This window comes from Colius striatus, chromosome 1 (assembly GCF_028858725.1).
Source record: "Colius striatus isolate bColStr4 chromosome 1, bColStr4.1.hap1, whole genome shotgun sequence".
Taxonomy (NCBI): domain Eukaryota; kingdom Metazoa; phylum Chordata; class Aves; order Coliiformes; family Coliidae; genus Colius; species Colius striatus.
Window position 1 is genome coordinate 79,250,059 of NC_084759.1, and position 16,735 is coordinate 79,266,793.

A 16,735-nucleotide genomic window follows, 5' to 3' on the forward strand; every position below is an offset into this window, starting at 1 on the left:
TTGTTGTGGCCATGAGGTCTTGATGTGTTCTAAGCCACTTTGGAGTGACTTGAGATTCACTTAATTGTTTTATTCATCTGTAAGTTTAGCAGTTTTTTTGCAACTGTTATTGGCAGTTGAAAAGTGTGGCAAAACTCCCTTTTTATTTAAACATGGTTAGTATTCAGTTACTCTAATAATAGCCATCATAAGAAAAAATAATATGGGAAATATTAAAATAAGCACATTCATGCATTTTCAGAATAGTACTGTTATCTCAGAAATCTGTAAAATTGGAACAAATCTGCTGTAATAAGCATTCACACACGGAAATAGTAGCAATATCTTAAAATTCAGATGAAGCATCATATGGAGAGATGATTCTGTAGGTTTCAGTTTCTTTGTGTTTTTTCTGAACCAAGTTTCACTGAGGTTGATAAAGTTAGAATCTTTTCCTAATTAATGAGAAGAAAAAGCAAACTCAAACAATAAAAAAATAAGATCCCACCCCCCAAACCCTCACTGTACGCTCTTTTCCTCACCATTTGGTCTAATAACATGTAATAACTTTTGTGAAAGAAGAACCAATAATGAACAAGCCTTTAAGTTTTCTATTTTTAATGTTTCCTGCATATATGTTTGCATACTAATATAAATTTAGTCTTGAAATGACTGTCTTTGGGTTTTAGGCAGTTAGTAGTCAAGTGGCTTCTTTTTGTCCTTTAGTGAAGACTTTTGATGTCACTCTTTACAAGGTTAAGTTTAAATAAAATGCCTCTGACTCCTTACCTGCAAAACACATCAAAAAGAAATAAAATCATTTTTATGGTGTAGTTAGAATATAATTCTGTTCATTTGCATGTAATGTATTTTCTTATTACATTAGTATTAAATTTTTCCATATTTTTGACATGCCCTTTTAAGGAGAAAAGTGATTTCTTGTGGTTTTTTTTTTTTTTCTATTTACTTCAGATAGTGAACCAGTAATCTGTATTTAATGATATGTTTGACGATTACAAGGAAGAGTAGTCACTGTGGTTATTTTTATCTGTATTAGAATGTCCACAGAATTTAATTTCAGTATTCATTTGCTATTTATAAATATGTTATATTCACCTTTACTTTTCTGTTCTCTTATTATAAAAGAGTTCCATCCCAGCCAACGCCAATGCAGAGAGGGACTTCTGACTTTAAGCACGTGAATGGTAGTTATTTTTAGAACAATGAAGGCAAAACTAGGTTGGTAGGAGGGAGGAAGTTTTTCAAATGAGAAGACTTTCTGTCTTTTTCTTTGTTTTGTTTGGAGACAGTCCTTTGAAATCCACAGTATGCTTTGTGTGTGCATGTGTGAAAGATTTGGTGGCTGATCCAGTTAGGAATGCATCAGAGGACTTCATCCTAAGAGGCCAGCAATTCTGCATCTGTCGTTTTTTTCTGCTGACTACGTGGCAGTATGGGCTTACTGGTGTACAGTCAGTGATTGCTGCCATTGTGCAGAGGAACCTAGCAGAGCTCTTTCTGACTGTAGTCTACCAGAGAATAGAGGGACCAGAGAGTGTGATGGAAGAACTTGAGAGGCCCTTTCTTTCTAGAGATAACCTGCTGGGCTCAACCTTTAGAGCAGTCCTTCAGTTGACTTGCTGCTCAGTGCTTCTAACATGTTCCCTTAAAGATAGATATATTACACTTTTCTCACACAGGAACTCTGTGCTCAAGACTTTGAATATGTTTGTGTTGTTTTTTTTTTTTTTTTCTTTTCTGTGTGGTAGAGGATGAAGACTTATGCTCAGCACTTTTAATTATTTTTTCGTCTTCTAAGCATGAATCTTCAAACATAAATGTAGGAATTGAGTCACAAAGTGAGTCCTAATGTGTAACTGTTCAAAAATAGTAGCCTTTTTTTTTTTCAATTATTAATGGTGAAAAAGCTATGCCTGTAATATTATCTTATAGCTTGGGCATTTAAAGTTCATGTCAAGTTGAAAAAAGAGTATGGGACTAAATAGTGTTACTGGAGACTGGTATTCTGGTGAGAGAAGGAAACCAACTAATAAGGAGACCTCTAGAAGTGTTGTGTCAGGTAAAGAAATCTTAACTTCTTACACAGGAAGATAATTCTGTTATGAAATAAGACCTTTTTTAAAAAAAAAATCCTTGCCTTCCTTTTCCTAATGGTATCTCAGTAAGCAGAAATGTGCTTTTACTTCAACTATAAACACTAGACACCTCTATGCAATAAAAGTGAATGCGTAAGTATCAGGCTTCTTGAGCCAGATGGAACTGCAAAGACTTTAGATTTAAGAGGTTGCCATTGAGAGTGTTATCCTCTGAACAGTAATTTTCCTGCGGAGCTGCCACAGGTATGGCAAAGATCGCCCTTCAAGCGTAAGAACCAACATAAACTGCGTAAGAAGTTGTCATACCCACAATAGCCTTATTTATTAAGGTTCTTATTGGAGATGAAGACTAAAAGGGAAACAAAATTGCCTTTCCTGTCATTCTGTTGTGACTCATGGGAACTGCTTTTGTGTTCAGTGCTTCAATAATCAGTCTGCTTATTTGTCATTATGGTCTTAGCAGCATGCTGCTAAGCACCCACTCTTTTTGGGTTGGCCACAACTGTTGAAGCTCATAAATCCTGTGTTTTAACTCTGATAAGTGAATTTAGTTAATGTATCCAGGATGAACTGAATTTTTTTTGAATCTGTACTTACATAGAAAACAAAGATCACTCACAGAACAAGATAAACCAAAACAAATCAGTTTTGGTGTCCTGATCTTGAAGCTCAGTTTTCCTTGAGGAATTTAACCAAACAGGTATCTTTAGAGCTGGTTGTGTGTTTGCTGTGTGCTGGAGTTCTGTTCCCCTACACCGCTGGCTCTGCTGTCACTAAGTCACGCTTCCTCTTAGACTTGTGATGAAGAACTCATTCAGATGAGCTTACAGATTTCAGTTTATCAACAGCTTTATATATATAAAAAAAAAAGCAAAATGACTCTTCCAAAAAACAACAACACTGGAGTCAAGTTCCAATGATTTGTGTGGGTTTCTTCATCATATGAAATCTTGATGGCTATTCTTCCAGAACCTTGCCCCATTAGGAGGTCTATTGTCTCTCCATAACATAAAAAACCAGAAAGTGGCATTTTTTTTCCAAATGCAGGAGCGAGACTGGCAAAACCTCACTTGCAAAGCGGTTTTTTTCCTCTCCATTCTTAATGTCAGAATATTACTACTAGCTTCCTCCACACAGTTCTTCAAATACTGAATTTTTTCATCCTAATCTGTAATTCCTCAATATTCCTGACACACTCTTCTGGATCAATTAATCTAGGGAACAAAAAAAAAACCATTAACCATGTCACCCTGCCATGACACTGAATCAAGTGCTTTCCTGGAAAATCCGTAGAAATAAAACTGGAGATCTGATGGTGAGTAGAAGGAAAGATGCAGTAGTAGTGATACATCATGACTAATAGAGGTGGTTAATACTTCCTTTCATGTGGGAATGTTGCAAGACAGAAGGTGTGCCAGGGTTTGGATTAATGTGTAACCATCAAAGATACTTATATTCTGTAGGGTCTTTACATTTCTTTGCCGACCTGCAATTTTTTTAGTGATCAGACAGTGTTCTTAGTCTGTAGAAATTCTTAGTTCTGTCTTCTCAGTGAGTAAAAATAATAAATAAAAATATTAGCTTCTTGCTTTAGGGACATGATCTAACTCTGTGTCCACAACAGAGCTTTATTTCTCCAAATTTTATGAAGATAAATGTCTACCTCAAGTGTTTTTATATTTCTCATTGAATGTCTCTACTGAAATCTATATGAAAGGTGCTTTTCTTTCCCTACCCCCTCCACTCAGTTATGATTATTAAACAATAACATTTTTGTTTAGGATTGAGACCTTGGAGTGAGTGGTTAAGTTGGATGCTTTTGGGTGATGCTGTAGAATTCTTAATGAAGGGAAAAGAAATTGTGGAAGAGCTAGAGTTTTTCCTCGTTGTTTTAATTTATACACAAATTATGGGATATCATAATGCTGTATTAGTCTATATGGTCACTTCCAGCACATATATACAACTTTACATTTCTGCATATAAGGCTTTCATGCTATTGCAAAACTCCTTTTATACTCCTTTTGTATTAAGATCTCACACTGTTATAGTTCTGGATTAAGTAAAAGCTAATTTATTTTAGTTCATTTCATTATGTTTCATTTTGCTGATTTGGATCTGTATTTTGTAGAATGTCTTGGTAACATGGAGACCATCTCAGAGATCTGTTCATTTGATTCATGAGTAGTTGATGACTGTGAATCTGGCTGTCTCAGAAAAGGGATGTTAAGCGAATAAGGGCTATTTCCCTACTGAGAACCTTTAAGAAGTAAAGAATGGCCTTATTTCCTCTTCTGCAAGGTTATCATTCTGGTCAGCAGGCAACTTATTAAAACAGACCTGCATGATTCCTAGTGCAAAGGACAAAGTTGTGGTTCCTATTAATGTGGCTTTCTTTGCTATTTCCAGTGTTCAGCTTGAAAGAATCCAGATTGTGTTCACTAAGTTACAGAATGATGTGATTCCTACTATGAAAAACTTTCATTAAATTACTTTTTTTTTGTTAAAACTTTGAGATTTTATTTTTTCTTTGTTTTTATAAAAGTTACTGTGCCATTCACAAGACTGACATTCATGGAGTTTAAGTTCATGTTACCAGATTCCATGCAAGACTTAGTGACTTAAAAAACAGTTTTAACAAGGCCAGTGCCTTTCAAAAAGCAGAAAAAAATCACAAAGTTCAGTGACTACTGCAAGTATTTCTAGCAGTTTCTTTTCAATCTTTCAGGAGCTTTTGAAGGTAAAGGTTACAAATATATACATCTTGTCTAGGAATTAGATGGGTCTAGCTACTCTGAGTTCAGTAAGGTTGCATGAGATAACTAGTTTGAATTACTACCCAATTTAAGGAGATGTGTCAAAAGGCCTGGGGCAAAAAGTATTTGGATATGAGCCCATACTACTGATGCATGTCATTGTTTCATTAGCTGTCCTTTTCATTTCAAGATTAGGTTCTCATAAAGTGCTTAGCAGAGTTGTGCACAAAAGATGACTCTGGAGCTAGCACAGAAGAGATGGGTCACCCAAGTTCAGTTTTCTTATGGGAGTAGCCCTGTACGTGCATCAATATTACCTTTGCTGTCAATCATGATGTACTTTGGGGAGAATTTGAGAAGCTGGGTTGTGTGTTTCTTTGGGCCAGTCAAAGCATATCATTAATGGTGCATAAATATCGAGGAGTGAGTTGACAGGCTTTTACCCTTAGGGAATTACTGAATGCTGTTCTAGATGCCATGCATCCAGGAGTGCCAGTGTAAAAAGCAGATCATCTTTCTGTGGCTCTTTCTTTTAATGAAGTGAAAAGGGTAAGCCACCACTGGTGCAGGACGGAAAACTGTGTAGTACTGTATTTCAGAAAGGAGTAGTTAGCAGCTTGCAAATGTAACCTTTATTCCCAAACAACAAGAACAACAACAACAAAAAAGATATATACTGAATACACTTGCAGAACTCTGAAGAACAGAAAATTTAAAATAGTGGATCACAAGCTGCAGGCCTGTATAGAAGTAATTTATGACAAATGTAGAAGTTATGAATGAGGGACAGAGGAAACTGCATCTAAATTTCTTGTGGAGTTTACTGGCTGTTTGTTTCTTTCTGGCAAGTATTTTTTCAGTTCTAAAGGTGGCTGACTGGTTTTCTTTATCTTGCTTATGTTATAGAATTAATGGTTCTTTCAAGGTCTTTGTGGTGGTATTTGTGCCACTCACTTGGAGCGTGGGGACACCCAGCTGTGTCCATGTTCCTGGCACCAGCCTGTTTCAATAGAAAGCCAGAGCAGCTCAGTGTGGGCTCTGTTCTCATGTTCATGGGTGCAACTCAGCAGACGTTCCTGCTTCTTCAAATGCTCATAGTTTTTTAGTTTGTTACTGTAACCAGAGAGCCTGGACAAACAGCACAAAGGCTTTTCTGAAAAAGAAGGTGCCAAACAAGATAGAAGGAGACTATATGGAAGTGAAAAGAAAGAGTATTTTGTACAATTCACAGGTGAAGAAAAAAGATAATGAACACAGTAAATTAAGCCACTGAATTAATCCATTAGAGAGTGGGTAGCATTTTTAAAATGAAAGCTAAACAAAAATCCCTTCTGTTTGTAAGTCTCTGCTTTATTTTCAAAGTTTATTTTGGAAATACTGTGGTTGATAAACTCTGAACTTCCCTCTAAAGTAAGAAAACACTCAAAATTACCTGCTTGTGTCTTCCTGAAGCTGGCGTCATTGTGATTTCCCTCCACTAGAGTCATCCTCAATGGAGGACTTTCAGCCAGCACCTCTAGTTTGTAGTGAAATAGCAACTAGGCCTCCCATTTGTGTGAGCTGAACCTGGTGTTGCTACATCACACTTGGCCGTTACACATAATCAGGTTAATTCCCTTCTGTCCTATCATCTTGTTTCTTGTGAGTAATTCCATTCTTAGAGCACTGAACTGAGGAAATTACATATTTCTATTTCCAGAAGCCCTTACAGCTGTTTGCCCAGTTTTGAATGTAGGATGTATGTTTTTAATATTAGGGGGAAAATTTCAGTCTGAATTGGCAAAACCAAACTTAAGTGTGTTTGGTTTTCCAGGCTTCAAAGATTATAGGAGAGATGTGGTGAGTCTAAGACAGACACAAAAACCTTTGTTCTTTTCCTTGTGTTTGGTTTATTGATTTGACAAATTACTTCATTGTTTGTAAAACATGGAAAAAACCTTTCAAAACTTTTTTTTTTGCTATTTATTATTTTAATATTAAATAAGCTGATAATGGAGGTAGTTTTCTAAATCTCGTTTCTAGTTGGTCTAGCAAATAATTTCCTTTTTGTTTTTTACAATCATAGAAAATACTAGTAGAATATTTTCTGTTGTTTAGTGGTTTTGTCCTACCGTATATTTTTTGTTGTTACAGTGAACAAGTAATAAGTTGACTAATGACAATGTGGTTTTATACCTATTTGTCAACATACACTGAACTGAGAACATAGGTATTTACAAGTGTATATTTGCTCACTGAGGTACTTCCTATAAACATTTATTTCCTGTGACAAATAATTTTATGTAAATTAGTTATTATTGTAATAGACATCCTAAGTATGGGAATACAAGGCGAACTATTCTGTCAGGTATACGTTCTGAATAGGTTCTGTCCATTATACGTGCTGCTAAACTATTTCCATCATAAAATGTAGAAGTAAATTAGTTGACTGTTACATTTGTTAGACAATATTGGTGTGATGTATATATACCCCAGCACGCTCTTCCTGAAATAAAACAAAATACTAACTACATTGTTTTCTCTTCTTTCCCCAGGAAGCTACTTAAGAAAGAGAGTGAGAAGTCTGGTCTATCAAGGTGGATTTATTTTTCCTACAGCCTTTCCACAATTGCCTTTTGCAAAATCTTTGGACGCTCCCCACTGTGCCATGTTTTGTGGCTCTCACCATAAGAGGAATTTGTCTTGATGAAGATTCCTAACATTGGTAATGTGATGAATAAATTTGAGATCCTTGGGGTTGTAGGTGAAGGTAAGTAGTATCTTAATAAAAAATGAATTTGAATTTTGTATAGACTTGACTTAGTCCTCTTGATGGTATTAAATTTTCATTTGCAGAATATTGCTTCTATCGAGATCTTAACGAACTTCAGTTTATTCTTTACATCTCCGTATAATTCTATTCTCAGATGGTAAATAAAGTTTGGAAATGGGATTGTTTTGTGGTTTTGGGCTTTTTGATTTTTTTTCTTTGAAGTTGGCTATATTAATTTCTCTTTAGTGGTACTAGGGAGATGCAAGTTACTGAACTTCTCTGTAAGGATATTTAAGAAAAACAATTTCAGCATTCAAAAATCCATTTGCTATCAAGCAGATTTTTGTAAAATTGTTTCAATGCACAGAAATTTGACAGAGTACCTGTATGTGCCAGTCCTGGATTACAACACAGAAAAGGCATTATTTCTCTAACCAGGAAGTGACTGAAGAGTATTTTATCTTACTGATTTTTTTCCCCTACTTCGAGGTGGTTTTATCTCTTTTCTTCTTTGTTTCAGGAGCCTATGGCGTTGTACTTAAATGCAGACACAAGGTAAGTTGCTTTGAGTCGGATATAAGTGTTGTTATTTGGGTGAAACAGTGACTTTTGATGGGAACCGAGATGTTGCTATATGTGAGATGTGGCAGCAGGGTTGGGCTTTTCCTTGCATTCAGTTATTCATTTTTTAAATTGCAATGCTGTTGGAGGAAATGGCTACAACTAGTACCAAACCTCCTTCTTTTTTTAATGTTTAGCATTTGTCTGAAATACATGAAGTATTACTATGTATTATGTTCTATATTATTACTTATGTATTATGTTTAAAAAACTCTATTACTTGAGATTATATATTTTTTTAAAAAGAAAAGTTCTTTCGGAATGCAGTTGTTGCTCAAGCAGTCTCAATTAAAATGTCTAAATGTGAAATACTGCTGTATAAGCACTTCTCTGTATTGGGGAGGAAGAGGGAGGGATATCCATGTAGAATGTCTACAACTGTTGGGCAATCAAACTGCAGTAAGAAACTACTGACTTTTATGCTTGTTGAATTTTAATTTGGAAGTGAGAGAAGTAAAAAAAGGAAAGAAAGCCCTGTTTTGGACAAAAATGAAGTCTGGCAGCCTGTCTACACTGTTTTAACTGCAGTGTAAGTTGGGTGTATCTGAACTTACTGCCCATTAACAGGGTACTCAGAATAGATGTGCACTACTTAACAGGCTTTGGAGCTGCAGTGTAGTCATATAGCAAAAAACCTACTTCTCTGAAGAAAAACATTTCAGATTCATACAATGATTTATTTGTAATGATCCAAGAATGTATGAAAGTTCTTGCATGTAGTTCATAGCTATTTCTAGAAAAAATTAGCGTTGTGCAGGTAGGTTGAGTTCCTGCAGTGGCTTTTAGCATGTACACAGAAGGACTTTTCCAGGCAACATTCAGAGTGGCTTATACTGTTACACTGACATAAAGTGTAAAAAAGAAAACAAATTTGGGAGTTGGAAAGAGCCTATGTCAAACTGAAGCCTTGTCAGGCTTGGGGGAGACTCCATAGAATGGTTTGGTAAATATCATATTTTTTGATAGTTACAAAATAATAATTCAGGGTAGATAGTTTGAGAGCATCTGAGTAGAGACAAAACAGTTTATACTAGGCAGCTCTCATCTTTGTCGAAGGTAACCTCACCAAAATTCAAGAAGTTTCTGCATTGTGGAGTGAAATTTAATCTCTGCATGTCTCTGTTGTCATCTGAAAGATGTCAGTACTCCGAGAGTACAGTATAATGGCAGAATAATCTGTTGTCTGAAGTCCTATAAAAATACCTTATAGTATACCAGATGTCTAGAAAGGAAAGACTTTCCTTTAGCAGAGGGAGATGCCTCTTCATACAGCCTGTGTAAGGATGCCAAATTGCTTGTGAGGATGTAAATTTTTAGGTAGTTGCACCTTTTTTAACAACTTTTTAACTTTATTAACTTCTTTAACAACTTTAGGTAGTTGCACCTTTTCTTTTTCCCTGCAGCTTCAAGCTTAATCAAAGCAGCTATATTGAAGTTCTAAAACAAAGCGGTATTTATTTAAGTTTCTGGCAAGTGGATTGGCTAAAACGTAGAGTTTACAGTATTTGGATATCTGAATAAATGGAGGGATATATTGCTCTTTTAAACTTACTAATTTATGATTCTCACTTACTTAAAACAAACTGCACCCAGCTTTTAAGAGAAGATGACTTTAGGGGGACATCTGTTTTACTGAAAAAGAGTAACTATTCCAAAGTTAAATTTTGATATACATCTCTCTTCCTATCCTTCCCCTGTTTCTCTTAACTTTTTCCTTTAATTACCTCAAGATAATTACCACAAGAGTTCAAGTTTAATTATAGTTGTCATAATAAATATAGTTATTTACTAGTTTCTAGGTTCTTATTAATACTTTTGAAAATTGGCTTATTCCTTTTAAATATGGGGGAAAAGTGGCTATAAATGACGATGATTGGAAGGACAGTGTGAATTGGAGCTTGAAGATGTGAAAAGATGGTGTCTGTATGCCTCAGCTAGAATGAATGTGATAGAACTGAAGTGGTAGAGAAACACTCTTCTAATGGGAAGGGAGAACAAGAAGGGGAGAAAATTCTAAGTCCTGTGATGTCAAAAATGTTAAAACTTAATGTGATGGGCTTTAAGTGAGACCTAAAACCTGTTACTAATTAACTTAAAATGAGAACTTTTCTTAGTGCATGATCTGTTTTTGTACAAAGGAAAAAAAGACCATATTGCAGGATGATATTTGTACTCTTTCTTCTTGATTAAGAACTGTTTTATTAATACAACTTTCCTACTTGTATAAGAAAACAAAGATTTAATTCACATTTATGAGGTCTTAACAGAATTACCTGGAAATGCAAGGATTTTGGTTTTTATTGTTTGGATGCTGATGGACATATTTCTTTTAGTATGGATGAAAAAAGTAATATGTTGTTCCACATGATATGTCTGCAGGTAGCACAGTTCAATTTTGAGTGCATTACATAGTAATCTATTCAGCACCAGAACAGAAGTCCAGAAACAGAAAAAAAACTAGAGAATGTAGTAGCATTTTTAAAGTATGTATGCTATACGCCAAACCATCCTTAGTTATATTCCCTCAACATGTACTGCTTTTCTTTCTATGCCAAGCTAGCAATTATGTCCAAGAATTTCAATGTAGAAGTAGTTGTAATCATCTTTATAAGTAATGGTAGCATGACAAGATCAAATTCTCAGCTATTGTAAGTCAATGTATCTCCACAGTTTTGGTGAGAGGGTAAATTTTGTATGAAATGAGGAGCCGGACCTTAATTGCAACAGTTTTCCATTATATAATCCACTAGTCCTTCAATAAATATGTAGCTTCTTGCCCCATTGCATTTCATTGGCATGTGTATAGAGATTTAAATTGGAAAGCACGGCAATACCTTGTTATTATTACATGCATTTTTTTCTTTACTAAGGGAAGATTATCAGAAAAGCTGAAGTAGGTCCTCTAGAATGTCAGTGTTACCATTATTATACAGCATGTTTTTATCACAAGTCCTTTATTGCTAATTGAGATTTGTGCATAAAGGTTACTTGTTTATCTGTTTTGAGGGGTTTTTTTTCTGAAGCTAATGCAAATAATGTTGAGATACAGCAGATCTGATGTTCTGGAAAGCTTTTTCCCTATTTTAATGAGAGGACTTTTCATAAGGGAAGGTACTGGAGTACATAGTATTTGAAAATACTGGAAATAGATTTTACATTCACAAACTATTGAAATAGGCTGTCTTGGCTTATTTACTGGATCTCGATTATGTTTTCTGAATTGTTGAAGTTACTTTTCTTTTCAGCAGCATCCCAGATCATGGCTGAGAAGAGTCTTTGCTTATGTTTAAGACTGTTCAAATATTTTCCCTCTGAAACATAGACTTACAGCTTCATGCAGAGTTATCCTTTGCTAACAGGGACTTAGGCAGAAATATTAGGATGATTCTGACATCAAATACAGGGCTAATATGACAATATTATGACTTAAAATCAATAAAATGACAGGAGGATGCTGTGAGAAAGATGTAGGTATCCAAAGACAGGCACACTGAAGAAAAAAGTAGTGAGGAAAAACTCGAAATGAAAGTGTGAAAAGGGAATCTATTAACATACTATAAGACAATAAATTGTGTCTATGGGGGGAACATTGACAATTGTAGCTGCAAGTAGGTGTTTATAGAAATTAGCTGAATACATCCTTGGACAACTGAGATGTTGCCGCTACCAGCAACATCACTAGGCCGCCTGCATGGATCACTCAGCCCACCCCCACTGAGGGGCCAAGATCACTGCATACTCAGTATGGATGATGCTTTATTCCAACTAATTGTTTACACCATGTGCTTTTATCTGCTAACACAAGCACCTCCTTTCACTCCACCCTGTGCCCACCTCTTCTGTACTCTCCACCTCTCACGTTACAACCTGAGATCGTCTGGATGCCTACAACACTGAGAGAAGTGGAAACTGCATGTAGGTAGACAAGATGTTGACACTGGAACAGGGAGTCATTTGATGGAGTGAGGCAGACCTCACCGCAGGGCTAGGCTGAAGAGAAAGAAGGATGCGTACTAGCAAGTAGTTAAACCACAACTGTTCTACTAATGCTTTGAAAGCAGTGATTCTAACTTAAGCTTTAGTTCCCATCCACAGAGTATGCATAGTGATTTGCTTTAGCAGACCAGGGTTTTATCAATGTTCAATTGAACATTTGAGGAGGATGCAGATGCAAGTCTGTAAAAAAAACATGCATCTTAAGAAACCTAAGACTGCATCTTAAGAAACGAGCATGAAACACCCTTAAACATGTAAAGCTGATCACTATATAAATAACAAAATGTGATAGCTGATGGTTTGCCACTTTTAGACTTACTGGTATAGGGAGTGGGCAGAAACTTTCAGGAAAAGCAACCCAAAATTTGCAAAAGAGAACATGCCTATATACATATATCTGTATGTAAAAAAATTACAGGTTTTTTTTAGGTTAACTAGGTGTGTGATGATGCAAATTCTGTAAAAGAACAGCAGAAATAAATGAATTTGTGGAATGTTCAGAGCTGAAAGGGATCTCGAGATCATCTAGCCCAACCCTCTCTAAAGTAGGTTCACTTATATCAAGTCACACAAGAACATGTCCTGGTGGGTTTTGAAAACTTCCAGCAAAGGAGACTCTGCATCCTCCCTGAGCAACCTGTGACAGGGCTCCCTCGCCCTCACAGTAAAATAATTTTTGCTCATGTTCAAGTACAACTTTTTGTGTTCCAGCTTCATCCCATTAACACTTGTCCTGTCACTAGGCACTACAGTAAAAAGACTCCCCATCCTCTCAACACCTACTGTTTAGGTATTTATAAGTGTTGATGAGGTCCCCTCTCGGTCTTCTCTCCTCCAGACTAAAACACCTCAAGTCTCAGTCTTTCATCATAAGAGATGTTTTAGGCCCTTGGTCACCTGGTTAGTCAAATTCTTTCCAGAAGTTCTCTATCATGCTGGAACTGGGCAGTCCAGAGCTGGATACAGTTCTCCAGATGTGACCTCACCAAGGCAGAGTAGAGGGGGAGGAGAGCCTCTCTCAACCTGCTGCCCACACTGTTTATGCCACTATCCTTCTTGGCCATGAGGACACATTGCTGGCTCATGCTTATTGTACTGTGAACCAGAGCTCCCAGGTCCTTCTCTGTGGAGCTGCTCTTCAGCAGGTCCATCGCCAACCTGTACTGGTGCATGGGGTTGTTCCTTCTCAGGTGCAGGACTCTGTGCTTGTCCTTGTTGAACCTCATGAGATTCCTCTCTGCCAAGCTCTCGAGCCAGTCGAGATCCTGCTGAACGGCAGCACAGCCTTCTGGGGAATCAGCCAGTCCTCCCAGTTTGGTGTCATCAGTGAACTTGCTGAGGGTCCTCTGTCCCCTCGTCCAGGGAGCTCCTAGACTTATCCTTTTTCTTGCTATATGTTGTGTGTTATCTGAGTCTTTGGAGAGCCTGAGAGAATACAGTGTAATGTTTTGTAAATTTAATGCCAATTGTTCTTGTATATACACCATATAAGTTGTATGCATTTATAGTATGAGATATTTTTAGACCCTTTTAAGAAAAATATCAATGAAACCCTTACCGAAAACAAACAAAAAGAAACAGTACATTGCAGAATAATTTAGCAACTTCATTGAAGAACCATGAATAATAATGTTTTTAATAGCTTTAATACTTCCAGGCAATTTTCTCTTATCCTCATATTTAATTTTGTCTTGTTTGAGCATCCAGTAATATTCTCAAATTGTCTTCTGTTAAGTTTTTTTGTGTCTCAGGAAAGGTATAGTTTACTCATTAAAAGATAGGATGGATATCCTTATATAGCAGAATCATTAGGTTTCATTTTAATATCCCAGTGTTTTCTATGTCTTTTATCACTAGATCTCCATCTGACCAACAGGATCATATTTTTCTTAGTTCTCCCTTTAAAACGAATGTTTCTCTGTTCCTTCAGGTAGCCCATCTCTACTTTTGCACATTTTGCACTATTTGTGACCTCAGTCAGGAATTCTTTGTTTAACAATGCTGTCCAACTCAAGAATCTTCTCAGCTTTTGGTTATTGGAGTGGGCCACTCTTGTGCTTTGAATAAGTCATACTGCATTGCTCTAACATCCACTGCAAGTGTGCTCTAAGTCCTCTGCAAAAACTGGACTTTGTTTTAAGACTTAGAAATCTTTATCTGTTTTGCTCTCTTGATCAGGTGCTTTGAAGCAGATATTCACCTTAATATCACCTTTGTAGTTCTATCTTCTAACCCTTGTGCAAACACTTTTGACTTGTTTCAAAGCAAATGTCCATACATTCAAGCCTCACTTTACTTTGCAAGGGTCTCCTTGCCTTCTTAACTCCTTATATCCTTGCCTTGTCCTAAAAATATCATGTGTATGTTTGGAGCACTGCCACAGTCATGCAAGCTATCCCACCACATTTTCTATAATCCTAAGGAGTAATTTCATCATCTGGGATGATGGGTAGTTCTGATAATACATAGCTCTATAACTGCCCCAACCCCTGACTCCTCCTGTTTATATCCCTTGATGCTTGCATTTTGTGTACAGACACCTGGGGTTCGGTCATGCTGCTTTCACAGGGGAATTGAGAACACCATACTTGTAGAAAATTTGGTGTGTCTCTGATGTTATAAAAACAGAGTTCTGAATTTGCCTCGTACGTGTTAGAATCCTTTCTCCAACTGTGATGTTAATCACTGGTGGTGTTATTAACATTGTCATAGTCATCTCACTGAAAATCGGCTAACCCTTCTTTTTATGTTGATGAATTTTTCTTTAGTGTCAAAATTACAAACAACTACAACTACCTTTCAAAAGCTGTGTTTATCTTCAATGTGTTGTGTTTTCTGACGTTCTTTGCTTTAGGCCTAGCTTTTAGGGTTCCTTAGCTCTCCAATGTGTGTTAAGTCAAGTGCTTGGACTGAAGAATACAGTCCTCATTGCAGTTTCTCTTTGACTTGTTTTTCTGGTATTCTGTACTGAAGTGGATGCAGCTATTTTATTCTTTTGCTTTAGATTTGACTGATTTGACAGTAATTTCCGTTTGGATGACTGAGAAATGAAATGAGTAAATGCAAAATTTGAGTTATCATTATGAGTACTGATTGTTATCTGTATTTTTTCCCCTCAGTGTTACAACTTTTTATATAATGGAGGTAGTATGAGCCAATCTCAGATTTTTGACTACTCAGAGAATAAACTAGCACTGTTCCCAGAATACTAACACTGTGCTGATTGATCTAGATGGACCTGCTTTTGCAGGAGAGTTGGACTAGATGATCTTTAGAGGTACCTTCAAAGCCCTACCATTCTATGATTCTGTGACAATTTCTGGTTCTTGGTGTTTGTATTTCACTTTTTTATGCTGGATTTTTTGTTTGGTTGTTTGTTTTTTTTTTTTTTTTTTAAATACTGTAATTTAAGGCCAAGTATTTCTATCTGCTTTTGACCAAAATAGATAATGGGTTGCTAGTCAACATTTTACTGGCTGATCTGAAGCTAAATAGGAAAGTACTGCTGTTAAAAGTTATAGAGTACAGCCTGCGGTGCTAAACAATGGAAGATAGTAATGCAGAGCACTTAGCATTGTGGCAAGTGATTCAATTCAGGCGAAATGTATTTTAGATATTTCTATTTCTTCAGGTATAACTGACTTCTTAAAATTAGAACCTTCCAATAAAATCTGAGTTATCTTAGGAGTATTTTGAGCACTCAGTTTTATTATTTTGAAGTAAAGCTGAAAGCCTGAGTAATGTATAGAATTTTTCCAATCTACTACCCTGATATACACAAGAATAGTCATTATGAGTCAATGAGTTCACCTAGCCCAGTACCTTAGAAGTTACTTTGATAGAGGTAAGCACAATTAAGAATAGAGCAGGCATGTTATTGTACTCCTCACAGTATTCACAGTTGCTCATTGGTACAGTGCTACTGGAAAGTCATTATGACCATAGTATTCCAGCACAGATTATGTTAGAGCTATATTGTAAAAAAATATTTCCTTATTCTATGCCTAAAGCTGTCTAAGTCTGCTCTTTATCTGTATGTACTGTTTAAAATATTAACTGATACTCTGTATAATGTGTATTATGTCCTTTTGAATTCTTTAACATGTATCATCAATTTACATACAACTGTCCACCTATATTATGGTTTGACCCCAGCCAGCACCAGGCAGCTGCTCACTCTGACTTTGCCTTCTCCAGTGGGATGGGGAGGAGAACTGGGGAAAAAAGTAAAACTCATGAGTTGAGCTAAGAACACTTTAATAACTACAATTAAGTAAAATAGAATAACAATAATAATATTTAACAATAATGGTAATGAAAAGTAATGTATTAAACAAGAGAGAGGAAACAAAACAATCAAGTGATACACAATGCAGTTGCTCACCACCTGCTGACCATTGCCCAAGCAGTGATCTGGCTTCTCCCTCCAAGTTCACTCAATTTATATACTGGACATGACATTCTGTGATATGGAGTAGCCCTTTAACTAGTTGGGGTCAGCTATCCCAGCCATG

At 36.3% G+C, this 16,735-nt stretch overlaps 1 protein-coding gene across 3 annotated transcripts in view; it reads left to right on the forward strand.

Annotated features, from left to right (window-relative positions):
* Window positions 1-16,735, forward strand: part of CDKL5 (cyclin dependent kinase like 5) — a 130,190-nt gene that overhangs the window by 38,822 nt on the left and 74,633 nt on the right. For all 3 annotated transcript variants that reach the window (XM_061988572.1, XM_061988573.1, XM_061988574.1), the window contains exons 2-3: window positions 7,387-7,601; window positions 8,125-8,159. In XM_061988572.1, the coding sequence (XP_061844556.1) occupies window positions 7,538-7,601; window positions 8,125-8,159 (99 nt within the window). In that variant the 5' untranslated portion in view covers window positions 7,387-7,537. The remainder of the gene's footprint in view (window positions 1-7,386; window positions 7,602-8,124; window positions 8,160-16,735) is intronic.